Source organism: Diplotaxodon limnothrissa, linkage group LG7 (genome assembly GCF_057381915.1).
Source record: "Diplotaxodon limnothrissa isolate DT_005_m linkage group LG7, D_limnothrissa_male_GT1.1, whole genome shotgun sequence".
Lineage (NCBI taxonomy): Eukaryota > Metazoa > Chordata > Actinopteri > Cichliformes > Cichlidae > Diplotaxodon > Diplotaxodon limnothrissa.
Genome location: NC_140602.1, coordinates 56,027,941 through 56,055,338, shown reverse-complemented (window position 1 = coordinate 56,055,338; position 27,398 = coordinate 56,027,941). Strand labels below are relative to the sequence as shown.

General features: G+C 39.8%; 1 protein-coding gene across 4 annotated transcripts in view; it reads left to right on the top strand.

Moving 5' to 3' along the window:
* The first annotated feature begins 5,953 nt into the window (after positions 1 to 5,953).
* Positions 5,954 to 27,398, top strand: part of tnca (tenascin Ca) — a 35,403-nt gene continuing 13,958 nt past the window's right edge. For 2 of the 4 annotated variants that reach the window (XM_085359988.1, XM_085359987.1), the window contains exons 1-10: positions 5,956 to 6,321; positions 12,937 to 13,498; positions 14,002 to 15,315; positions 15,675 to 15,938; positions 16,030 to 16,145; positions 16,655 to 16,808; positions 18,349 to 18,618; positions 18,815 to 19,000; positions 19,112 to 19,201; positions 19,344 to 19,607. In XM_085359988.1, coding sequence (XP_085216114.1) covers positions 13,021 to 13,498; positions 14,002 to 15,315; positions 15,675 to 15,938; positions 16,030 to 16,145; positions 16,655 to 16,808; positions 18,349 to 18,618; positions 18,815 to 19,000; positions 19,112 to 19,201; positions 19,344 to 19,607 — 3,136 coding nt within the window. In that variant the 5' untranslated portion in view covers positions 5,956 to 6,321; positions 12,937 to 13,020. Of the gene's footprint in view, positions 6,322 to 12,936; positions 13,499 to 14,001; positions 15,316 to 15,674; positions 15,939 to 16,029; positions 16,146 to 16,654; positions 16,809 to 18,348; positions 18,619 to 18,814; positions 19,001 to 19,111; positions 19,202 to 19,343; positions 19,608 to 20,100; positions 20,500 to 21,277; positions 21,728 to 23,229; positions 23,506 to 25,521; positions 25,795 to 25,944; positions 26,221 to 26,325; positions 26,599 to 27,398 lie in introns of all 4 variants that reach the window. The other 2 variants (XM_085359989.1, XM_085359986.1) reach the window with 2 other exon arrangements.

Here is a 27,398-nt window from a genome sequence, read left to right as displayed (position 1 = left end):
GTTCCCCTTCAGACCAAATCCCTGGGGCCTTTTTATGCTTGGGAGAAGATTTAATTTTATGAATGCTGATAGATTTATTGAGTTTCTCCTCAGGCTGTGAGTGGACTCTCTTCAGCATATATTTAAACTTCCTGTTGAACATGTAAATATTTCCTTGCATCACAGGATCTTGAAGTCCAGACATGTCTTCTTGTTCCTTGTCAGACTGTCCTGCAATGAAAAGTGACAAATCTACTTTGTGCCATTGTAATAATCCGGGTTTATGGTTTTAGTCCATTAACTGAACCCTCTGAGGTTCCCTTTTCTTCTCAGCAACAAAGCCAGACCTACCTTTATCGACTGGATTTTGTTTTGTTTTGCTTGGAGAATGCAGATGTCTGTTTCAAATCACATTTAACATTTTGTTCAGAAATGTAAACACCATATGGAGCTGTAATAGTATTGCACTGTTGTAAGAAAAGCAAAAAAAAGCCTCACAAATCAACAATTCATTTATACACGAAAAAGCAGCAATGTTGAGTTGCAATGAAAAAAATAATTTATCCAAATGTTATTGTACATCAATATGAGTCTAGTATCTCATTTAAACACAGTAACAAAGAAGATGAGGTGAACCTGGATCAACAGACTCTAACATCCTTCATATTTTTTAAATATAATTTATATAAAATTTATCTGCAAAATTTAGATTTTTCATTTTTTTATTTGTAGGATATTTAACTTGCACAGTAAAACGTCTTGAGGTGACTCTATGACTCAAAGATGACTTTGGGGACTGAATTGTGGGTAAAATTGAGGCTGCAATGCTTCAAACCTTCAAACTCATTTGCTACCCGTTGAATATCTGACTGCTGGTCTGGGATTGGCAGACACTCGGCTTTAACACAACTCTCAGTTATTAACCTTCCTGCCTTCTTGGGACCTTTTTGTGCCACTGCTATGTGTTAAATGGCTGCCATTTCCACTGTGTTCAGTGGAATATAACCAAACTTGCCACAGGATAGTTTTTACCTGTCAATGTTAATATTCCAGTGTGAATTCCTTAAATCAGCCTAAAATGGCTGAGCAGCAGAAATCCCCACACCCATCACCCTGGGGACCATTTTCTGCCCATTGACTTCCATTATAAACGCTATTTTTCAACCCCAAATTATCATCATATGATTTTATTTTTTCTTCTTTTCTTGGATGTCAATGAAGACTCAGGGCCTTGAAGTTTTAATTTTTAAATTGCAAAAAAAATGCAAAAAAAATAATGGCAGGTCAAAATGTATGTTGGTGCCAATCTTTGGTCCATCTAAAGGCCTACTTATAATGACAATCACATATTACTTCAACTGGTTTTTTGTGGAAATATTTAGTTTCGTTTTTTGGTTTTTGGGGCTTATAACACAGGGCGCTCATGTAATAACACTGGGATTTGAAGGGTTAAAACAACGAAAATATAATTAAAACTTTACATGAATATTTCAGGGAGAAGTAGTTTTACAAGGTTGGCTAATTTAAAGTGGAATAAAATATGGATATATGGTCTTTTTATGGCGTGGCTGAGAATGGTCCCTAGGGTGATGGGTGTGAGTTTTTTAAAGGATGGCAGGAGGGTTAATGACTAGCTTCTTGCTAGCATGCAGAGACTCACAAAGAACTGGTATCCTATGAGCAGACAGAAAGTGTTTTTCCTTTCTTCCCCTTTTTTGAATCCCGTGCCGTCTGGCAGGTTTGCAATCAGAATTGCGATCTGAATGCACGGTGGTGCCAAACACATTTTGCTTTCACAAGAACTCCTGCATAGAATCTCTACAGGCTCCTCTTGTTCTTGGGACTCTTTACTATGTTTATTTATTCCTTTCTTTTTGTGTTACTTCAGCTATTGCATTATATGTGAAATAGTATGACAATGTCTATGTCAAGACAGGCAAGAGACAAAAACAAAAGAAGGAAAAAAGGTAGCAGACAGTGATGTTAATCTCCACTGCTCAGATATTGAGCCTCCATCAACCATTTACTTCCTTGGCTGTAGCTCAGGCGGTGGAGCAGGTCATTTACTGATCGGAAGGTTTGTGGTTTGATCCTGGCTCCTCCAGTCTGCATGCCAAGTACCCTTGGGCATGGTACTAACCCTAAGTTGCTCTCTGATGCATCCATCTGTGTATGAATGTTAGAAATCTTAGAAGAAAGTGCTTGTGTGATTGGGTGAATGTGACACGTAGTATAGAGTGCTTTGAGTACTCTGGGAGAGTAGAAAGAGCTACATAAGAATCAGTCCATTTATCATTCATCCACACTAACTGTTTTGTGTTTTTTTTAAATTCTCAATTAACACAAACGATATAACCTGTAACATGGAGAACATGACACTTCTCAAATATGCAGACGACACTGTCTTTGTGGTGATTCTGACAGTTTTGCATGTTCTCATGAAAACAGTGCTTTCATTTTTATAGTGTGCTACGTCCCTGTAAAGGAGTCTTCATGTTCATTCACCTAGTTTAAGTGTGTCTTCTTACAGGAAAATAGAGTCTTTCACTCTATTAATTGAGCCTATATGATGGATGTGAATAAAAAATCGTAGCAAAGCACTCAACACCTGTGAGATGCCTCTTTATTTGCGCCGCAATGTGTTTCCTACAGCACAGGCTTTGCCAGTGAGTACACAGCAAATCCAGCATGTCCAAATTAACACTGTCGGATTTGATTTCAACACTATTAAAGTGTCTATATGGGTCCACACCAGAGAGTGTTAATTTAACTCTTTTTGGAGAGTTGGTACGTTAACTCTGATTTAGTGTTAAACACCAAATCTGTCTGGAGTTGATAATTTAACACTTGGTGTTAAGAGTTTATATATTAACTCTCAAAGAGTATTTTAGTTTAACTACGTAAGAGTTATCTTCTAATTCATTCTAAAAAGCGGGAATTTTACTGTTCTGAACTTCTAGAAATTTCTTTTGGAAATAAACATTTACTAAAAAGATGCAATGGTTTTTGAAAAACATTTATTCTGAACTGTGCACCACAATTTCAAAACATTTTCTGAAAGATGTAACAGTATACATGTTCTCACTTTCATTAGAATTGTGTTTATCAAAAGGTCTGACATAGGTGAGCTGGTAAATGCAAATAACCAGCATTCTCAACACTTATTTCTTCAATACAATATGCATGTCCTTCATTCATCCCTTTGTGGAACTTCAACGCACTTCTGCTCTCCCCCATATTCCATCTTCACAAGCATATCCTGTGCGGAGATTGAATAAAAATTAGTTGACACTAATTAATGGCACAAATAATCCAGTAAACAATTGCAGCACAGTAAAAAAAAAGGAATCCTCTTTGAGCCAGGTAATACTGAACTAAATGTAAAACCTCAACCTTTTTCATTTTTACCTAAACCGTGTGCACAAAGCTCTGGAGGGATCTATGCTAACGTAGAACCCAGTCAGGACGTCTGCTACTGCTGTTTGCTCGTTTTTTTGGTTTTTTTTTATGGGAGATCGTTTTCAGGCTTCAAGTAGCACCATTATACCAACATTTCACATTCTAGACATTGTTTTAGGTGTATTTGACCAAAAGTTTGACTGAAAATTCACATGCAAGCTTTTTTTCAAGGCTGTGGTATTTGCCCGCAAACAATACCTTTCAGCTAGCTAAAACAGAATATTATGCTATCACCGAGCAACATGGCTAATGCCTTTCACACAGCTTTGTCTCAACTCCAAAGAGCCACAGAAGTAAAAGCTAATAATAATAATTGAAACAATCTTTGAAAAAATGACTTACCAAGCATGGCAAACAACTCAAATATGTAGAGCAAAATGTTCTGAAACGGCTTCACTTCAGCTTCGATTGGAGCCGTGCTGGGGGCGGCGTCTGTGAATTTACTCTGTTGGTGTCATAGCCCCTGTAGGAGTTCAGAGTTAAGAGGTCAAGAGTTAATGTTTCCATTGTAACACCTCCAGATTTGACCTAGAAACACTCATTTTTAACACTCGATTTTAACTACTATCATTTTACACCTCAGAGTTACATTAAAAGAATCTGACTCTACTTAGAGTAAAATTAACTCTACTTTTGCAAGGAGACTATTAACACCAAAAAATTTAACACTTTTCAATTTGCTGTGTACTTATCACTCACTGTGTTTACTGGACAAGTGGAAAATGATTGCACTGGCTATTTCAGATATTGTTTGGAAATCGCCTTTTCATTGTGGGAATGCAAAACTGTGATTGTGGCTAAAATTTTAAATGAATTGTGCAGCCTACGGATACGTCTTTCTGAAACTCAGAATGAAACATAAAAAGAAATTCTATAATGGGTGCTACTGAGTGAAGACATTAGGAAAGTGTTTACAAAAGTCAAGCCTAAGTACCATTTTCTTATACACTTTGTAGGATTTAAAAGATGCGTGATCTTGACTGTGCACAGATATATTTCAAAGCTCACTGACCTCAAGTGCTGCTTAGTGTTGTGTAGACCAGCGGTCCCCAAGCTTTTTTGCGCCACGGACTGGTTTATGTCCGACAATATTTTCTGGCCTTTAAAGTGTCGCAGATAAATACAACAAAATAAAACCAGTACTAGTACCCCAAAAAAAGAAGATTTATACATAACACAGGGGGAAAATCCAGGGAAACCGAGTAAATGAAAAATGATTTTTTTTTTTTAAATGATACAAATCATAAAAAACATAAATTTCACACCCGTGCCTCAACTCTCACAGCCCGTTACCAAACGACTCATGGACTGGTACAGGTTCGTATTTAGGCATATAGTGAAACAATGATGCTGCCAAAGCATAACTGTTTGATAGAAAGTCAAAGAATCTCCAATCTCAATAGTGGAGGTGTTTAGAGTCGGAATAACAGCAGTAGCAATAATCACTGAGATACAATATTTTGTTTTGGACTGACATGACTAATGTATCAGTGAGCTATCCCTACAGCCATGCTGCTAATAAAACCTTTAAATAATTTAGTCTTTGTATGATGTAACCCATTTCTGTCATGTCTTCACAGAATGTGTCCAAGTAGAAACTCAGAACATTATCATTCAAAGGTTCCACTCACAACAGACTGCAAACTGTATATCTTAACAGTCCCACGGACTCACTTAAAAGATTTAAGCCGATTCTTCCCTTATCCTCATCTAATCATATTAAGATTAAACTGTGGAAGCTGCTTCCATATGCTGGCACATTGCTTTTTCTCTCCCTGGGCTTCAGTTATTTAGTCTTTATATAGTTTATATTATATTTATATATTTATAGTCTTGCAGTTATTGCATTCCTGTCTGTGGTGACTGCAAGATACAAGATGAATTCCATTAACACATGTTTGTTTCTCACCTATTCAGTTAAATGTGTTAAATGAATGACTTCATATGAAATATATGTGTATGGTAGCAAAACACTTCCTTTAAGAGATTTCCTCCACTGTTTCATTTTGACTTTTATCCATCACCTTTATTATATAATTGGATAGATACCGAAAGTATTTAATCAGAAATCATGTATTTTGTTGATTTTTCTCATCTTTGGTTTAATACTCTAACAGAGCTGGAGAAAGACTTGTATTTCAAGGAGGATTAGAGTGAAGCATGGAAATAAGTGGAGACTGACGATGGAGGGGTAACATGAAATGACAGTTTGAGCATGCTGAGCAAAGATTGGGATTTATTTTTGCAGCCTTAATGATGTATGAGAAAATCATAAATCATTATTGCAAAGTGAGTCTAGTTGAAAGCTACTGTCTGTCTGCTGTCTACGGTCTTCCTTCACTTTCTTTTTATTGCCTGGCTTTCCCCTCTAATTTCCCTACACAACCACAAGCACCGCTCACTCTGTCATGACTCCCGGCTACAGTGGCATCTCATTTAAAGGAAGCAGACCAGCCCTTGTATCCATCAGTTACAGCAGAGGGAGGGAAGACGGGGCTGTGAAGGGAGGGAGAAAACGACTATTTAAGGGCTCGGGTTTAAAGCAATGGGAGTCTGACCTAAACACTCCTCACACTTTAAAAGACATTTCCTCCCACTCTTTCTCTCTCACTCTCTCTCGCTCTCTCTCTCTCTCTCTTTCTCACTCCCTGTCTCCCGCTTTTCACTTACTCCCTCTTTCAGCTGAACCCCAGCCTGAGCTGTGAACTGTGAGGGAGGATAAAGAGCTGGACTGACAGAGCTGCCACCTTGCTGGAGAGGCTGTATGACGGAGCAGTGACACAACAGAGCGAAGCATCATCTTTTTTCTTGGCTTCACTAAATTTGTGAAGACCCGGAGGAGCACCTCATGTTACCCGTGGGGGCTTGTGACAAAAAAAACAGGTAAGAAGATCTATTTATGAATTTCTCTGAGTAAACAATTATTTGAAAGGTCAGTTTTCTCATTTCCTTTTGTTTTTAAGTGAAAGTAGTCAACTTGCACGAGTGACGCATACTACAGAACCAAAAGGCACAATTATTATTTATTGGAAGTGCATTCTTGGTGTATACTGCAACTTCTTCCTCTGTCAGACTCACACAGCAGCCAGTGCTGGGAGCAGCGGTGATGACTGACTGCTGTGGGAGTGAACATGTGGAAGAGTTATCCCAGGCTTTGATCGCCTCCGTAGAATGGCCAGCGCACTTTGTGCCAAAAAGAGACCCTTGCAAAAAATGTTGTCAGGTTGTAGATCAGTACTGGGAGAAAATATAAAAATAACAGCTGTGTGTGTGTGTGTGTGTGTGTGTGTGAGTGTGTGTTTCTGCACGGGGCCAAAAAAATGCACAAATATCCCTGTGTCTGGTGAGGTTTGCAGCCTGATGATTCATCATATTACTCTGGGCAATGCAGTTCAGACTTCATCGTGCATCATTTTTCCACCACTGAGATTAAATGAAAGGAAAAATAGGCGATGCTAGTGACGTTGCCAGCATGGGTAAAGAGAAATCAAAAAATTACATCCTTCAACCACTCAGTCCATTAGCTATGCTTAATTGAAATTTAAGTCAAAGTCAGTGGTTTTAACTTCTGTTTCATCCTTTGTGTGGTTTGAATCACCAGTTCCAGTCCACATTCAGCAGAAAGGAATATTTCAGCTGAATGAGATTATAATCATTCAGTTCCTCTGATGTGCAGTTTTATCCCCCTCACCCACGCTACTTCAGCTCATACCTAGAAGGCACATTGTTTCCCATCATATACAGCTATAGCTATTTAGGAGAGTATTTTTTTGTATTTTCTCTGCTATGTGCCGTGTGTCCTGGGATGATTGTGTGCAGCCGAGTGAGAAAGGTGTCCGTGTCAAAGGGACAGCTGGTTTAATAGCCAGAGCTCCCAGAGGGCTCATACGACACTGTTTCCCTCTACATGACTTTGACACACAGAGTCAGGGGTCATAACTCATGCCTCTTTATTTTATGTAAATTATATTTTGGTTCCTGTTTCTTTTTCTGTCTTTCTTTGTCAAGTTTCAGGATTCATTCGAGCAGCTGAAGGTTAGCTAGAGCAGTGAACTGGGTTTAATGAAAGTCTTTCCTTCTTTTAGGTTAAAAGTCAACAAGTTAATTTATACAACACATCAATAAATCTATGTTTTCTATCACATAACTGCAGGCTCTGTTTCAGGCCTGTGACTGTGTCAGAGTGTGAGACTTTAACACTGGTATGTTGCTAATAAGCGGGACCGACACAGATGGTTGTTTCTGTTCGTGCCTGTTCATGGAGGAAATATCTGCTGGTAACATGCACAACAGTAAAATGCCCATGCTTCACTCACTCACAGCAGATTAACTAATTTAAAATGACACATTTAGACATTTGCATAGTATTTCCTCCATTTATTAACATATATAACAAAGCACATATCTGCATTTAAGAGCATGCAAAATCAAAAAAATTACTTTTTAAAAAATGTTTATTTTTGCAGAGACAGAGTAACTGCTACTGAAATTGCTGAAAGTCTGCATTCTAGTCAGGCTCACCTGCAGACACAGTGAAACTGCTTTTTGGTCCCACAGGATAATATCTGCCATGCTGCAGTGGGAAACTTTGTAATCTGCTAATGAGGTGCTGCTATTTCTCTTACTGTATCAGCTACATTAACTACTCTAATTACCTTTCCTGAGATGATTTCCAGCTGTTTCTGATGCTGTCGAGAATCGGGCTTTGTACTTTGTAATGTATGGAAAAAATAGAAATGTTAATATATCACAGATGAACAACTGGATGCACTCGTTTCTTGTTGACCACTGACTGAATCCTGACACAAAGCTGTCAACCACAAATGTTTTCCATACGGACTGTGTCCAGACTTGCTACACATACAATCTGTTAATGGCTGCTTGTGTTTAGCATTAAATCTGCATGCAGTAGCACTTTTGGCTCGCCAAATGTTGAGCTATTATATGGACATAAGACGAGAACCTCGTTGCCTTTATTTCAGTTTGACTAGGCAAAACAGATGTGATCAGCCCAGGGCCAACATTCCCAGTTTCTCTTTTCCACGTGGGAAAGTTCCCTTTTAGCTGCCAGCATGGGGAAAGGATACTAAAGCTACGGGAACTGGATTATAGCTTAGTGAACAGGTTATATTTATTTCAATTTTCTCTCTAAATTGTCTTCCCATGTCCCATAGTCAAAGGAGATGTCCTTGGTCAACCCCAGGGCTTCTCTGAATGATGTGTTCTTGGCGTTGTACTGTAAGCACTACCGTTCTCAGTAGTTTAACAAAAACATCAGGTCACACTTATATAAACAAAGTTTCCGCTGGTTTTGAAAAGTTACAAAAAAGAAAAAATGTGCTGGCAGTTATCTTTTTAAAAAGCCTTTGAAGTTATTTCAAGTCTGAAATTTAAAATGTAAAATTTAAGTTAGTGTTAATGTGCACATAATTTACAATTACTGATATATGAGTGACATGTCAGAGCCTTTTGCACTTTCACAGCTGCCTCATGCAGCTTGCTGCACGTTTTCTGCAATCCTTCCTGGCTAAAAAACTATTTACTATTAGTGCAGTAGAATTTTTTAGAACCATTCCTTCAGTACAAGTAACAATAAAACACAATGAAAACACCTCACAACATGTAAAACTCTATTAGTGGAAAACGGTACATATTTTTAAAAATAAAATACTTTGCAGAAAATTGTGTTTTTTTAGCAATGTTATATGGATTAATAAATATATATAATAACTGCTTTAGAAGCTTTAGGTTGAGCTTATGTTAATAATTTATATTTTGTTTAATCAGCAATCAAAAGGATCCTGGGAGGATCATGTATTTGTAAATAAACACCTGCTAATGAGCTCAAACACAGATTTACAGCTTGATTTTGAAAAAAGTATATTAAAAAAAAAATTTAATGTAAAAAGAAACAAATAAACAGGTTGTTCAAAATTAATTAACAATTAACAATTATTTTAATTAATTTAATTAATAATTGAGAATATTAATGAAAAATAAAGGTGGTGTATGAGGAACACTGTTCGTTAAACTTTTCTCATAGATGCTAATTTTAAAATGCTAGTGGAGCAAAAACAAGGCGTTTCTTGTTAACGTGCTGATGGAGTTATTAAAAACATTTTCACACTGTATTCTAACTCTTCTATATATTATATATACATATTGGCCAAGCAGTCACTAAGTCATTTCTAATGCTACTTCTATTACCGCATAACCCACTGATGCTAGCTGATCTCAGAGCTTATCTACTATGCTCCCATCAATCTCCCATTAGAGACAGATGGAGGACTATGAACGCACATCAACCAGAAAAAGGTGTTATTTCCCAACTTGACAAGCTCAAGCGATTGATAATGGAAAGAAGACCTTTGCAAAAACTGAGGTGCACTACAGATTCCTGTGGAATTGGACACAAGCGGAGTTAATCCTGCTTCCAGAGACTATTGCCAACTATAGCTATATGATGGATGAATGCAAACAGGCCAGAAGCTTTAACGACAGAATGTTGTTTGAGATGAAAGGAGAAGGATCACTTTAACTTTGACATTTTAATTGATGTCTGTTTTTAGATCTCGCTACACAAGCACTGCGTGCCTTGCTTGCACCTCTTATTTTAAGAATGTTTTTTCTGCTCTGTGCAACATGGAAAAGTGCACCCAGTTAGAAGAAATGAATCAAAACAATTTATTAATTCAACTAATTAACTTCAATTAGTCTTACAATGAAAAAGGGTTACCAGCCAGTATTTTCTTAAAAATATGTTGAATTCCTCTGCTTATTATTTCAAAAAGTCCATATTGTACAGTTATGTTAGTGACAGTGAGCTACCTGTGGGCATTATCAAGAAGATTTTTTTTTTTTTGCCAGACTGACTGTAAATTACAAGTGATATGTGTTGTAAAGGTTTCAAGAAGTAGATCACAAACACATTGTAAGACCAAGAGTTCAGATTTACAACCTTAATCGTAACCTACCTTTATCCTGCCGCTCACCAGATGTGTGAGAGCCTCGTGAAACTTAAGCTGGGATTTTATATGGGCGTTTAAACAGGTAAGATGAAGAACAGTGAAAATGCTGGCAGGGGGTGTGGGACAGAAGCCAGGTCAGGTCAAAGGTGGTCATGATAAAGGAAAGGAAAGAGGACCGATGAAAAAGCCCTACCTTCAAACCTATATCTCTGAAGTACAGTGGGGCAAAAAAGTATTTAGTCAGCCACCGATTGTGCAAGTTCCCCCACTTAAAATGATGACAGAGGTCAGTAATTTGCACCAGAGGTACACTTCAACTGTGAGAGACAGAATGTGAAAAAAAAATCCATGAATCCACATGGTAGGATTTGTAAAGAATTTATTCGTAAATCAGGGTGGAAAATAAGTATTTGGTCACCTCAAACAAGGAAAATCTCTGGCTCTCACAGACCTGTAACGTCTTCTGTAAGAAGCTTTTCTCTTCTTCTCACAGTTGAAGTGTACCTCTGGTGCAAATTACTGACCTCTGTCATCATTTTAGGTGGGGGAACTTGCACAATCGGTGGCTGACTAAATACTTTTTTGCCCCACTGTAGCAACATTTTTACAGCCTTTGTATTGCGTGCGACCATTGCGATTTAAAGATAGCCATGCTGCCTGTCATCTAAGTATAACAATAAAAAACAAGGGAAACATTCAGCTATCACTGCAAAAGTTTTCAAACTGTTTTCACTGTTTCAAAAAGTCCTTGACGAAAGCCAACAACTCTTGATTCCTTTACCAGCTTATTCTATTTTATTGGTTCTTCCCAAATATAAAATCTTTGTGCTTCCTCACAGGAAGGTTCAGCACAACCTGTAGAGAGTCCATCATATTTTAAAAGAAATATATTCATATTTTACTCTCAAAGTTAACACGCACATTAACAGTGAACCGCTTGATGTGCAATAACAAGGAACTATAATTTTTCTAAGCTCAGATGACATCTTGAGTCAAGGTAATCCGGTGGTTATATATTTTACTGTTACCCACCTTTAGATTTTTCTACAAAATTGTGAGGCAGATTTTGTTCTTGGTATAGGTCTCAATATTTTTTTTGTGTGTGTTACTGCAAGTAGTTTTATGTATATCTAGGCTTTCTTGTGTTGCTTTAAGAGGATGAGGATCAGCCACAGGTGTTTTGATTTTGTGTCTCAGAGGATAAAATACTTCTTGGTCATAAATATATGAATGTGCAGTCATGGCAACCCTGAGATCCAGCAAAAGCTCAGCTGAAGCTTTTCTGAAGATACTTTCCGTTATGCGATAGCTGATCATTGTGTCAATAAACAGTTTCCAGAAACTCTCGGGAGAACATAAATCCAGGTGCACCACATGTCTTTTTAAGTCCATAACTGCATTTTTGGAAGTAATTTTTCACTGGTTTGCATGCGCAGGTTTGCTACCAATGAAAGAGTCTGGACAAAATCCTCCTGTGCTGCCAGAAATGCAGCTTCTTTATAGAGGTATTGTTTGCTGCCTCCCAGGTGTGCCAGCAGACAAGCGTGTGAACCTGAGGGCCTATCTGGATGACTTGATTTGCTGGCTATTTGTGGATGCAATGATTATTGACTGATGAGTGAAGGAATTTAAAGTCTAAAGCCTGCAAATGCAGTTAAGCAACAATAACACAGCTTTGAACTATCATAAAACTCCACGAAGGAAGAATTTTTTCCAGTAATGAGGAAGAGTCGGCCACTGTGGGCTATTATTGATTTTCAGTATCTCGTGTGAACTTAGATCATTTGGAAACTCATCACTGAGTAATCCAAGAGGGCTTTCCCACGCTGAGGAAGAAGCTTGTCATTTTACTCCCATAAATTATAGTGCTGTTGGTGTCCAGATACCTAATTTTATGTGGACACTAGAGAATTGGGATTATAATTTTTTGAGTAAAACAGCAGATTTTTTACATTTACACAAACACCGTGAAGCAAGTTGATTTACCAGGACACCTGCGGATTATTTGATAATAGGGTTTTTTTTTAAAGCAGGGCTTTAATAAAATATTATGCAAACTATGTACAAGATTATCAAAAATGATCAAAAACTACATTTATTGGATATTTATTTTTGACTGTTTAACACCAGCAAAGCAAAAACGATGAAAAAACAGTCCAAAAAATAACTGCGTCATATCCTAAATGTTCATGTTGCACTGATTTCCATCTCTCAAGCTTCTGTCTTTCTCTAAACAAGACAAAACTAGTCACATGTAGTCAACTTACACCAAATCACCAAACCCTATTCGCATGTACAGTTGATAGTTATGAAAGACAGGCATTATGAAAAACTGTTTTAAAAGACTTTGTGAGGCATTGAATGTTGTGGATGGCTTTCAATTCGTTAACATTTCATCTCAATTGCTGGTTTGTTGTAATTAGAGCAGGTATAACACGGTTCTTCAGATGTTTTCTCATATATTTATTAATTGTGCTACAAAGCATTAAATACTAAATTGCTGTAACAATGTATCTGTCTGTCTTTCCAGAACATTCACCGTTAACCAGGATTGAGCTTTTGTCTGAGGTTTGCACGGATATTTATTTCACTAATAAAGCGCTACACATCTAACATGGGTACACAAGGCCTTCTGGGCTGCGTTCTCCTAATCACTTGCCTCACCTTATCAAATGCTGGGCTTGTGAAAAAAATCCTACGGCATCGACGACAGACTTTGGCATCCCCTGAAGATCAAAACATAACCCTCCCGAGAGCAGATCATCCTTTGGTTTTCAACCACGTCTATAACATTAATGTTCCTGGAAGTTCCTTGTGCTCAGTGGACCTAGACACTACAGAAAGTACGCACCTTCATCCCAAAGATGCACCAGTCTCCTCAGGCCATCACATGACCGAGCACACGCTCGACGGGGAGAACCAGATTGTCTTCACTCACCGCATCAACATACCTCGGCAGGCCTGCGGTTGCACCGACCACTTGCCCGGTCTAAAAGCCCTCATGAGCCGGCTTGAGATGCTTGAGGGAGAAGTTTCAGCTTTGAGGGATCAGTGCCACAGTGAAGGGGCCTGCTGCAGTGCTCAGGTCAAAGGTAGGTCTAATTTTTCCATCACGCTGTGTCAGTCACATTTGCCCGTTAGAGCCAGCAAAGTAAAACAATCCTTTATTTATCAGACCCTGCAATGAAAAGTGCTTTGTAACCCCACAAGTCTCGTTCATGAGTCACATCTGTTCCCTTCATCTGCTGAGAGTTCTTTGGAATTTAACGTGGGGGTGTAATTTTAGCTGTACAGTAGAGGACACCAGCTCATCTATTAACTTTGCATGTTTTTTTGTTATTTTTTGGATCAGTAAGGGATTACATAAAGTTTTGTCAGTACCAATGAAAGCAAGAAAACAGTAGCTGCTAAAATAAGCCGGAATAGTTTGGCATTTTAGGAAATACACATTCGCTTATGCATCTGTTGGCTCTTCATAGCATACAGAAAAGTCTTTCTTCACTGCCAACTCTCAACAAGAAAGTCAAAAAAGCATGCTTTCTCCAAATGTCAAGCTGACTGCATTTGTCATTGTTATGCTGCATTTTTTTTAAAGGTGAAGTGGGAACAAAACCTTACTGTAATGGTCATGGAAACTTCAGCGCTGAAACCTGTGGCTGCATATGTGAGCCTGGCTGGAAGGGACCCAACTGCACCGAACCCGAGTGCCCAAAGAACTGCCGGGACCGAGGCCACTGTGTGGATGGAAAGTGCAAGTGCTTTAAAGGCTTCGCTGGAGAAGACTGCTCATTTGAGGCCTGCTCTGTGGACTGCAGCGTGCACGGCCAGTGCGTGGGTGGCGTTTGCGTCTGTACGGATGGTTTCTTTGGCGAAGATTGTTCTCAGAGCAAGTGCCTCAATAACTGCCTAGGCCGTGGGCGCTGTGATGACGGAGACTGTGTGTGTGATGAACCGTGGACTGGCTTTGACTGCTCTGAGCTTATCTGCCCCAAAGACTGCTACGACCGTGGACGCTGTCTGAATGGAACTTGCTACTGCGATGAAGGATTTGCCGGTGAAGACTGTGGAGAGCGCATCTGTCCGAACAACTGCCGTGGTAATGGTTTCTGTGTCGATGGCCAGTGCGTCTGCACAGCTGGCTACAGTGGAGAAGACTGCAGTCAGCTCACCTGCCTGAATGACTGTAACGGTAGAGGAACCTGCTTCAGTGGGATGTGCATCTGTGACACAGGGTATCAGGGTGAAGATTGTAGCCAGTTGGCATGTCTGAACAACTGTAACAACAGAGGCCAGTGCATAAATGGACAGTGTGCGTGTGATGTTGGCTTCCAGGGAGACGATTGCTCCGAGCTGTCCTGTCCAAACAGCTGCTTGCACAGGGGGCACTGTCTCAATGGTCAATGCGTATGCGAGGAAGGCTTCGCTGGTGAGGACTGCAGCATCCGCACATGCCCTTCAAACTGCTACGGCCGTGGAGAGTGCTCCGAGGGGCGTTGTTTATGCCACGCAGGCTTCACTGGTGAGGACTGCAGTGAATTGAGCTGCCCCAACAACTGTAGGAACCATGGCCGGTGCATCAATGGTCAGTGTGTCTGTGACGAAGGGTTTGCAGGAGAAGACTGCAGTCAGAGAGCTTGTCCCAACGACTGCCTGACCCGCGGTTACTGTGTTGACGGAGAGTGCATTTGTCATGAAGGCTATTCGGGAGACGATTGCGCCGTGCTCACCTGTCCAGATAACTGCAACAACAGGGGGCGTTGTGTCGACGGAAGATGCATGTGTGAGATCGGATATGAAGGAGAAAGCTGTGCAATGATGAGCTGCATCAACAACTGCCAGGACAAAGGGCACTGCGTGAACGGTCAGTGTGTCTGCGATGAGGGATACATCGGAGAAGACTGCTCACAAGGTAAGAGTCTCTAGACAAAAAAAAGGATTTGACAGTTCACAATTTTAGAAAGTTTCCATGTGTTAACTAAGTGCACCATAAAAGCAAATGCAGAGTGATGTAATTTCCTTCCGTTCTCAAAATTCACTCACCACTCTTCTTGAAAGAAACTATTCTGGTGAATATAAAAGAGGGTTTCGGTTTTTGTGCTGCCCTTGTCTGTACTCGGTTTGTGCTTTTTTGGCAGTTCTTCACACCACAGCCAGATGTGTGTCTGGAGTTTGCATTAGCTCTACGTGGTTGATATTCACTGACTTGAGGGCCTGAGAAAATGTCTAATACAACACCCTCAGCTGTTTTTTTTTCTTGATTTTTTCCAGTATCTCCTCCAAAGGACCTAACTGTTGGGGAGGTCACCAGTGAGACTGTCGGCCTGTCCTGGAACAATGAGATGCTGGTCACAGAGTACCTCGTCACATATGTGCCCACAATTCCTGGCGGTCTTCTCCAAGAGTTCACTGTGTCTGGAGACAAAACTGCTGCAACTGTTAAAGAGCTTGAGCCTGGTCTTGAGTATCTGATTAATGTCTACGCTGTTCTGAGTAACAAAAGGAGCATCCCTGTGAGTGCACGGGTGGCCACAGGTATGCCATATTTGTTTCTGTGTTCATTTGCTGTGAATATGGTTAGAAAAAGATACTAGACATTTATTAATTCTCTCTCTGTCCCCCCTAGACCTTCCGCAGCCAGAAGGGCTAAGATTCAAATCAGTAAGAGAGACCTCAGTCGAGGTCATTTGGGACGAGCTGGACATCCCCTTTGATGGCTGGGAGATCTATTTCCGCAACATGGTGAGTCTCCCCATCTCTGCTGAGGACTTGCCTGCATTTTATTAACCATCAGGGGAAAAGTCAGAGGTGATAAGCTACGACAGCTTATTGAAAGTCTCAGCAATACAAGGATTTATTTTAGTGGTAACCATTAAATTTGCTTTGACATATGGAAAAGTGAGGGATGTTATAGAACTGTGGCTAAAACTGCTGCTGAGATACCAAGGCAAAATCCAACCAACTCTTCGAAAAGGAATGAATGTGTCAGCTGATAAGTCCTTTTAATATTCTGTAGCCTTAAAATGTGTTGTCCTTTTCTGACCTTCAAGCTCCTGCTCCTGCCTTTTTGTGCCTTGCATGAAGAAATATACTGCCTGCGGTACACTAAACATAGCATAACCTAAACGGTAATGAAAATGCTAAAACAGAGACACCATGTTTTAATGCCAAAAGCTGATTTTCTCACAGCAGTCAAGTTTAATGTAAATTTTCTACTTTAACTTGATTTGCATATTATGTAACTTTTACAGAAAGAAGAAAATGGAAAAGTTTCAAGCACCCTTCCACCCTCTCAGAACCAATTCTTCCAATCAGGGCTTGGACCAGGACAGGAGTATGAAGTCTCCATCAACATCATCAAGAACAACACCAGAGGACCCCAAACAACCCAAACATTCACTACCAGTGAGTTTCCTGCACACAGAATATTTACAGTCATGCAGTTTATGGCTGCCTATCATCAACTCTTGACCATAATCATCACATTAGAGTCAGAGAAGATTTTAATTTTCCTGCACTATGTGGAAGCTATTAGTACTTTTGCACTTTGACTGTGTCTGCAATGTGAGCTAGAGTGAAGAAAGAAAAGAAGAACTACAAGAAGAAATCCCAGGTGGCTCTCCATAGTCCATCTAACAGATTCAGGGTAAAGAGTAATAACTCAAACTAATTGAAGCTGAGCATAGCATATCCATGTCATAGTTGTTTTTTTCTCCTCTTCCAATAAATCTTTTGCTCTTAGCTCTCGTCCTTGTCTCGTTGAAACTTTTATTGCCGAGTTACTCCATACATTAAGTTATGAAATGGTTCCAGTTCCTTACGCCATCAATATGGCACGTCAAGCCAGACAACTTCCTTTGAGCATGGAAAAATCATTTAGTTAACAGGACTGTGTTGATGGACTCTCTGGGTATCACACCGTTTTGTTTCTGATGTCATTTATTTGTATAGGCTGAAAGTCGACACAGAGGAATGATAGAAGCGAGGTTAAACTTTTCATACCCTTGTACCCCCAGTGGTCCTTTTTTAGCATGGATCCAAAATATGGAGGAAAAATGTCTCCTCCACATGTTAACACAGGAGATTTGTCAGGTAGTGACATGACGTCAGACTTAAAGGGAATCACATTATGTTTCATAATGACTTTTCCTGTTGTGGTGGTTGATATCCAAGTTGAGTTATGCAAGATGTATTTTATGTTTAAACACGTACAAACAAAACAACGATTAACATCTCTTTATCCAGGTTTTCTTTGTGAATTTGTATTGTGTATTTTTAGATAATGAATTACACATACAGAGACTGATTAAATCTTTGTTAGAGACATTTCTCTTCTTATTGACACCAAAGGTAGACATAACTTTTTGGAAAGGTACTTTTTAGCTTGCAAGATGACACTAGAAGAGATGGACATAGCTTGCGGTGCCATGAATTGGTATTGATGTTACCGATTTGGTGCTGTTTTTTTAGCCAAACATGAACATATTTGAAACCCTAAGCAGTTGCTTGGTTAGCAAGCTACATGTATTAGCATCTTCTATGACTTTATGATGCCGAAATACCTTTAATCTTCAGGATAACCAAAGTGGAAACCAGCAGTGATACTTAATATTTTTGCACTGACAGTGCTAACTTGCTGATTTTTAGCAAAAGTGTTCACCATACTCAACAGCTTAGGTTAGCATGATTAGCAAAATTAGCTAAATAGAGCCAAATATACAGCTTACATTGATTACAAATAAGTTATTATGTTTGAATATTAAGCTAGAAAAAAAGAACCCCTGGATGCATCAGTTTCTAGGACAATTACCACTCTTCACATTTTTTGTCTTTCAGTGAATCAGTACCTCTGTTGTGGTTAGATGACATCACGTTTCTTCATGCATCTTTTCTCCCCTCTATATCTCATCCAACTTTCCTTCTCTTACCAAATTGCCCAATCTAGAGATTGATAGCCCTCAACAGGTGGAGGTGAAGGATATTACGGACTCCTCGGCTCTGATCAGCTGGTCTCAGCCAGTGGCTCCCATGGATGGAATCACCATGTTTTACATGCCCAGCTCTGACCCTTCAGATGAAAATCGTGTGGATATATCCCCCCCAGACAAGCAGTATAGCATTGATGGTCTGAGGCCAGACACCGAGTACACAGTGTCGCTCATTTCCAGGAGTGGAGACATCACCAGTGACCCTGTCACTGCCACATTCACTACAGGTTGTCTTGTGATAATAACTGTATTTTCTGTTTTGGTTCACTGTATTGTTATATTTTGAGACTTCTATGCATTTGTACACTACAAACTAGAGCAGTCTAATGTTGTATTAGTATGTATTTAAGGTTATTGTATGATTGTAGGTCAACAAGTGTCAAGTCATTACATAATTAATGAAAGAAACTCTGTTTATGTAAGCACTGGATGCCCCCACGAACCTTCAGACTGTGTCCCAGACAGACAACAGCATCACCCTGGAGTGGACCAACAGTGAAGCTGATATTAGCAGCTATCGGGTAAAATACAGTCCCATCTCTGGGGAAATTCATGGTGAGGAAGTGTTCAAGCGAGGACCAGGCGATAGCACACAGGCTACCATCACCAGTAAGTATCACATGGATTAATACAAATTAAGCTTGACCACACACATGCAATATCCAGAATTGCATTTGTCACCCAACATGGATATTTAGCTTCCGTCTTTCTGCACCGCAGGGCTAAAGCCAGGTACAGAGTACGGGATTGGAGTGACTGCTGTGAAGAATGAGAGAGAAAGCCTCCCAGCTACCACAAACGCAGCAACTGGTGAGAGACACTGCTGAACAGCTGTCCAAACACTCCTCCTTCACACCGCTTCATAAACACACAGACAGATAGGATGTGTTGATACAAATTGAGTGGTGAAATGACACTAATGAGCTGTTTATCTACCTCATTTTTCTGTCAGACCTCGATCCTCCCAGAGATTTTGAGGAAATTGAATCCACAGAGACGTCTCTCAGCGTCAAGTGGCAGAAACCTCAGGCCAAAATCAGTGGATACAGACTGGTGTACATCTCCAGAGACGGTCAGGTTGGGGAGGTGGGGTTCCCAGCTGCAACGACTACCTATCATTTGCCCAATCTGACTCCTGGGATGAGCTACACCCTTACCTTGACTGCAGAGAGGGGGCACAAAAGGAGCACACCCGTCTCCCTGTCTACATCCACAGGTGGGTAGGGAACCATTTTTCCACAGTTTAAATGAATAGAATGAATAAGAACGCATGCATTTTTAGTTAAAGGCTCTGTTACGTTCTTCAGGATTTCTTCGAGGAGCTAAAGTTAAAAGGATCTACAGACAGGTTCAGCTGTTGGAGTTCAGGGGTGTCAGCATCATTAATTCTCTTTTATCTTACTGTTCATTGGACAACCTGAGATTGTTGCTCTCCACTGTAAAAAGATCCATCTCCTATTCTTTTTTTAAAATTAATTAAGATTGGTTTATAGTAACAGCTGCGTTTTTTGCATATATAATGCTAATCGCAGCTTTGTAACCAAGGCAACCAGGACTGAAAGCTTGAAAATGATCATTTGTGTACATGTTTAGAAATACAAGTAGAGATTTGCTGGCTGGAAATAAATCTGCTCCCGACCAGCACCAAGAAACTATTATTTCATCTGTTACTAAACGATGCTTTCTTGATTTTCTTGTTTTCCTTGTAGCCTCTTTCACATTTTATTTAGCTGACTCAGATGACCGTGAGCTAGTGACTCCTACAGGCTTGGAGGACAATGTCATTAGCTTTGTGTATCTAGACCCCTCCGAGTCCCAGTTTTCTGGGACCGAGCCTGAGGATGAGCCTGGAGTGCTGACTGTCTCAAGTGTCACGTCTGATGGATTTGATCTGTCATGGAAACTAAAGGCTCGTGGTGTCTATGATAGTTTTGCACTAGAATATAAAGACACTCAGCGATTGTGGGACATGAGAGAGGTTCAACTTCCTGGAGATGCCCATGGCTCTAGAATCCATGGCCTGACGGCATCGACAGAATATCTAATAAAACTTTATGGAATAACAGGTAGCCAACGAGCTGCGCTACTTGAAGCTGTTGCAATCACAGGTATAAGTCTCTCTTTTAGGGTTTTTCAGCTTCTTCCTTCAGTGGAAGCTTTTGATTAGAGGCCAGACTGATATGGCTTGCATGCTGGATTCTTTGTTCCCAGATTTCACAAGACTTTTTTTTCCACTGAAACCATCATCTGCATAACCTTTGGCATGAGTCCATTTGAACCTAACAAATGTCTCTGTTTTTACAAAAACCCATCTCGTTTGATTCTTTGGTTCCCAAAGTTCAAATGCAAGAAGAAATCCACAGTGGCATCAGTGTCTAGCCTGGATTATTAAAGCTATCAAGCACACTGGTTTTCTACTGAGCTGGTTGTCCCAGTTTCTTCTTGTACCTGAGCTTTTAAATTAAAGCCTTGTCCCATCATTAACCCCGTTTAGAGAGATGAGTGATTCTCTAATAGCAAATTAAACCAGGTCGCCTGCATGTCTCATGACTAAGACTCCTGAGTTGTGTTTTACAAAAGCCGAAAGAACGTGGCTGTGCATGGCTTCAACTTAATTTGAAGACAACTGTATACTTTCACACCAGTGGACTATGCAGAGTCTTCAGAAAGTTAATGACCCTGCTTCAGGTGTCATTAATGCCTTAGCAATGGCTTGATGATTTAGCCGTCATAATATATCCATGATTCAGGTAGAATAAGGACAGCATTTTGTGCAGAATTATTATATTTTTATGTTAACCCATTGTTTTTCTTCACATGATCTTTTTACAGTTTCCAGCAGAGCCAATAAGAAATTCATTCTTTAACCTTCTTTTATTCACTTAGCACCCAAGCCCACATCTCCAGATGTGCTTACGCTGAGTATCAAAGATGCCTCAACGCTCCCACAGTCTGTTCCGGATAATGAAGCTGTTCAAAACCCAGACATCCTCGATACTCTAAATAATGAAGTAACTTCCACTTCTGATTCTGGCGGGATAAGCTCCGGTGCCGAGCCTGACAGCTCAGGCTTGGACCTACTCGGGGATCTCACAGTCAGTGTTACCGCCACTAGTGTAAAGCTGGCATGGTCCGCGCCCGATGAGGCGTTCGATAGCTTTTTGGTGGAGCTTACTGCTCCGTCAGCAACAACGCAACCTCGTGTGACCACGGTACCAGGAAATATGAGGAAGGCTGAAATAGAAGGGTTGTCCCCTGCTACACACTATGATATTACATTGCAAGGGCTGGTGGAAGGGGAGCGATCTTTACCTCTCAGAGTTTTTGCTACTACAGGTACATGGAACAAATATTTCTTATTGTAGCCCTTCATCTCAATCCATCATCATCATATCTTTTATCTCCTATGTCTGAACATTTCAGAATGGTTCAATCATTTCTTTTTCCACAGATACTTCATGTTTTATTGTAAAAGATAATCCTCATTGATCTAATCTTGTCTTTTGCTGAACTTTTAAATCCTCACAACAAAGTATTAGGTCCACAAAAAATCTGAGATTTTGAGATTTAATGTGCATTTAACAAAGAGACTTCTAATTTTGAAAGTTGTTTTTAGTTGAACTTAAACGAACAATATAAAAGTGATGTCAAATGAAGGAAAGTTCTAACATGTTGTTGGTAGAATTTGTTAAAAGTTAGAATACTTCAAATTATATTAAGAATATGTTATTTAATTCTGATAATGAACTCAAAATTAAATATTAGTATTCAATTTTGACTCTAATGTCAAATATATTGTAAATATACAGTATACTGCAATATATCAAATATAAAACATTCAATACTTTAATATCAAACATTTTAATTAAGAGTGTAAAACTTTTTTGAAAAATTATTTTGTGATTAAAATGATTAGAGTTTAATATTGTTCAATATTTAGGAATTTTATTTTATTTTTTTATTTTATTTCACAAGTCCCTCAAAGGACTCTTACGATACTAAAAGTTTGATGCTTTATTGTGTTTTTATTACAACATGATGATGTCAGCCTGTGATGTTCATATGATATATTACTTGATATGGCTTCTTGAAATATTTTAACTTTGTCCTTGGGCGCTAATAGTAAAGGTCAAGGTCAAATGCTTAGCCAATCTAGGTACTAGTTTTAAGTCAATCCTTAAAAAATTCTGCATAATATTAAGTTTTTACTGATTTTTTTATATATGGCATGACCTTGACCTTCACCAAAAATGTGCTTAAGCTATTATTGGTATCCACCATTTGACAAAATTTCAAAATAATATCTTGATAACTGTTGATGTTAGACTGCTAACTAACAAACAGGCAGACAGACAAAAGACAAGCAAACAGAACCAATTACACATTTTCCGCCCTTCGGTGGGACAAGAAGATGGGGAGAATTTAACCCTCCAGTTTTGTGCACCCCACCCCCCTTACTTTAGTGTTCCTGGTCAAAATTGAGCGGTCTGTTTTAAATTAACACAAACATTTTTCACCACGAAATTCAGTTGAGTGGGCCCTACAGTTGGTTGTTCAGTAGGTCATTCAGCCAATGGGGGGGGAGGTTGAGTGTATTCCCATTCATTTGCTATGGCACCACAGATGTAACAAGGATGATTAAAACACTCAAAATTCAATGAAAGAGGTGATCATCACTTTTATGTGTTCAAGTGTTTGCAATTTTATCTCAAAATCTGAGATTTTTCCCCCACTGTGCTCCTCATACTCCTGATGTACTTTTTTTTTTCGCCTTAAAATGAAATGCATAATCCATCTTCCTGTCCAGCTGACCCCAGTCTGATATGTCTATCTACCAGAGATGCTGACGCCAATGGTGGTGAACCTCACCATCTCTGACATAACATGGGATGGCTTCACTGCGTCCTGGAGCCCCACGAGTGGGGACTTTGACAGCTTTGTGATTGAGGTAGCAAACCTGGAGAATTTTGCAGAGAGCCAGAACCTCACTCTGTCCGGAGACGCTTTGAGCCTGGGTATCTCTGGGCTGAATCCCAACACCAGCTACATGGTTGGCCTGTATGGGATGTATCAGGGCTCCTTCCTTGAACCTGTGTACAGTGAAGCCACCACAGGTACCTGCAACTTGCAGCGTTGCAGCCTTTTGTCCTCTAAACTGTCCTTCTTTTCCATGAATAATTTCTACTAAAGTCAACATCTGTGAAGCATACACATAAATAGCTCTGTTGTCTCACTCTCAATGGAGCATCTTCACCTCGCAGCATGAAACAAGAACATCATGATAATAACGCAATTGTTGTTTATGGCCTCAATGTCCAACACCCTGGACACAGTGCACTTTACTGCTTCATCTTAACCAACATGCCGTTTACCATTCCTCACCCTCCAGCCACTGATTCTGTCTAGCTGAGAGAGGGCAGGGTGATGCGTACATGTGCCTCATCACTGACCCAAACCCCTTGACTTACCTCCGACTGATCCCCTTATCCCAAAGTGCATGAAGCCCCCCTCTGCCATCCCTGCATCGTGGTCCGGTCTGGCGCTGATGTGCTGCAATGATTGCAAAAGCAAACCAATAACTCTCAGCCTCCCCCGCCAGTCATACAGCAACAGTGCGATAATCTCATATCATCTCATCAGCCCTCATTCAGCGTATAATTGATTAACCATGACCCATCATTTGCCCGTCGATGTGCAAGTGCTCACAGTATGCGTGAGTATCCATGTCATCTTTCAGTTTGTGTGAATGACGCTGGGGTGGTTTTGTGGATTCTGATGAAGTTTATTTTCACGGAACATCAAAGTAAACACAAGTCATTTCCTTTTGGACTGCTAGGTGGCAAATGATTAAATCTTCTTGTCACTATCAAGGTAAAAAGCTAATAACATAAAACGAAGCTAACAGTAGCATCACCTCGATTTACATCTGAATTTTGTTTTTAGTGCATGCTTGCATGTAAGGACTATATTTCCTGCAACATGTAAATGAAGTTTAACTAGCTCTCTAACTCATCTGCTTTGAATTGCTTTGATGCCGCGTTATGCATTGAATTGATCAGCATTAACATGCCCAAACCATGCTACATGTGCATGAAATCTGCTTAATCACATTTTCAAATTTAAGTCAGTGATTAACAACTCAAACTTGCAGGTAATTTTGAAGGCCTTTTGAGTTTCTCTCCTTGGCTTTACATGTTGCTTATATTCAAGGTAAAGAAAAGAGTATATTTGGTTTCCAAAATTTTTACAGTGACACAATTCTCTTAATTTTGAACACGGCTCTACAAGCAATATTAAGGGACACACTGGGATACAATTCAAACACAGACTTTCAACTTTAATTTACAAGGTGAAACAAGAATGCTGCATTGCCACAGCTGAGAAATCACAGCCATTTTAATGCGCAGTGCTTTTTAAATGTTGAGTTGAATTGCTTTCATAGTATTCTCCGTAAAATGCTATCCAATCAGCTTTGCTGCATTTGGCTGAATCACCGGAGACAATAAAGCTCTGCATACTTCAGAAATTGTCCAGCTGCTTCTGTGTTCGGTCACATTAGCAATAAACACGTCTGGCCTGGTAGCTTTAGAAACCATGCATGGCTGTACATACTCTCTTCACTGTGTTTTACGGTGTTTCTATATGTTTGAAATCATCGGGTATCTCCATACGCTTTCAGTTTTAGAAGTGGTCCAGCTTTTTTTGCAATGCAGGATACGGGCGGATTTTTAATATTTACCTCATCATTCTTGTTCCCCTTGAATTAAATTTGAAAAGTCTGTGCTTCAGTTGCCTCATGGTTGTGTATTGCAAACCTATTGCGGTGGCAGCCACAGTTAGAATTGTGAAGATTGTGTTTCTGTTTAAAAAATCCTGAATCTAATTGTGTTTAAATAACTGTGGTGCAGGATTTTTGCTTTGCGTTTAATGCAAAAAAAAATACATGCATGTATTTAATCACAGCTTCTCAGACTGTCAACAGTTACTGTTGGTGGTGGTGAGCGTCCCGTAACGCTAAATGTATTCCTTTCTAGAAAAAGATCAATTTCTAATCATTTACTTGTCATTTAATAATAACATTTTCTGCATAAATGCCTTGGTGACAATCTAATCATGGTTTCTTTCTTTAGTGAATCAACCAGTGGTTGGCAAAATATATATCATGAACTTAACGTCAGAGAGCTTTTCAATCCTCTGGAATGGCACTGAAGGAGAGTTTGATGGTTTTGTCCTGGAGATAATTGATTCTGATTGGCTGATGGAGCTAAAGGAGTATAACATATCCCATGATGTAAAGTCCTATGATGTCACAGGGCTCAGGCCCAGCACTGATTACATAGCCTACCTCTATGGAACGTACAAGGGATCCAGAACGAGTGCAGTCAGTATTGTTGCATCGACAGGTAATCGGTTTTATGTGTATCAAATCATTAGTCTCCAAGAGAATTGTTGTTACCTTCACTCTAAAGTTGACTTGGGTTTTAAAGTGACAAATACATGTGTTATCTTTTTTTTAATAAATGCATATATTTTATATTTTCTCTCCCCTGTAGCTGAAGAGCCTGATTTGTCCAAGCTAGTTGTTTCTAACATTACCTCAGACAGATTCTCTCTGTCTTGGCGGACAAGAGAGAAGGCTTTTGATAAGTTTATAGTAGAAGTCAGAGAGTCTGCTTTGCCCTCGCAGGCAATGGGGCGCGCTCTGCCTGGAGATGTGCGCTCCACAGTAATGGCGGGGCTCAAAGCGAGCACGGGCTACAACATAAAGCTGTATGCCACTGGTGTTGATGGCCAGAACACACAACCCCTATTTGCTGTAGCTACAACAGGTATCACATGACTTGCATTTCTTGACACTGGACATGCCGCCTACATTGTTATGTACATGTATGCAGGACGACATAACTGAAAAGCCATGTTCTTTTTTTATTCAGAGGACATCCCACAGTTGGGGCCCATAGCTGCTTCATCTGCGAGTCCACATAACCTCAGCTTGTCCTGGAGCACTGTGTCAGGTCATTTTGATGGCTTTGTTATCCGAGTCAGTGATTCTGAGCAGCAGTCTGAGACACTGGAGTTCAGATTGCCTGGTGATGTCCGTAACATTACAGTCACTAACCTGATGGATGCTACAGGCTATGATATTGAACTATACGGTATTTCTCATGGGCGTCACACCCCCACAGTGTTAGCCCACGCTGTCACAGGTACTACGTATTTTACTCATATCTTTTATTCTAATACTTCAAGTATACTTTTTTCCACCAAAACTAAAAAGGAATTTAGCTCCTTTTATCAGTTTAACTTAGCAGAATAATTAAATGAATTCAATATGCAGGTCAAAATCCCAAAACACCTTAAGAGCAAAGCGGACATGCATCACAAGCAGCTTTTGGTTTTTTTTCTGACGCTCATAATCAGCAAGCATTTGTTGATGCTTGAAACATTCATAGTCAGTTTAAAACAGATGTGGTGTCGAACTCCAGGCCTCGAGGGGCCGTGTCCTGCAGGTTTTAGATGTGTCCTTGATCCAACACAGCCGATTTAAATGCCAAACGACCTCCTCAACATGTCTTGTAGTTCTCCAGAGGCCTGGTAATGAGCTGTTCATTTGATTCAGGTGTGTTGACCCAGGGTGAGATCTAAAACCTGCAGGACACCGGCCCTCGTGGCCTGGAGTTCAACACCCCTGACTAGGGAAACCAGTATGGAAGTGCTTTAAACCTGCATTCTATTTAATGGCCACCAGAGGGCAAACCATCACGTTTCAAAAAGACTCAAGACTCAATAGGAAAATGGCACAATGCCCTCTTCCTGTATGAGTGCAATAAACCTTTTTACTTAAAACTTCTTGGGCTTCAAGCCATTCTGAATATTTTACGACCATTTTGAAAATAATGGTCATTCAAATAGTGAGAAAGAAGGATAATCGTTTAGGATACGCTAACAGCTTGTAATGGATACATGCACCTTTTAACCATCTTTCACTCCAACTTATTAAACAACC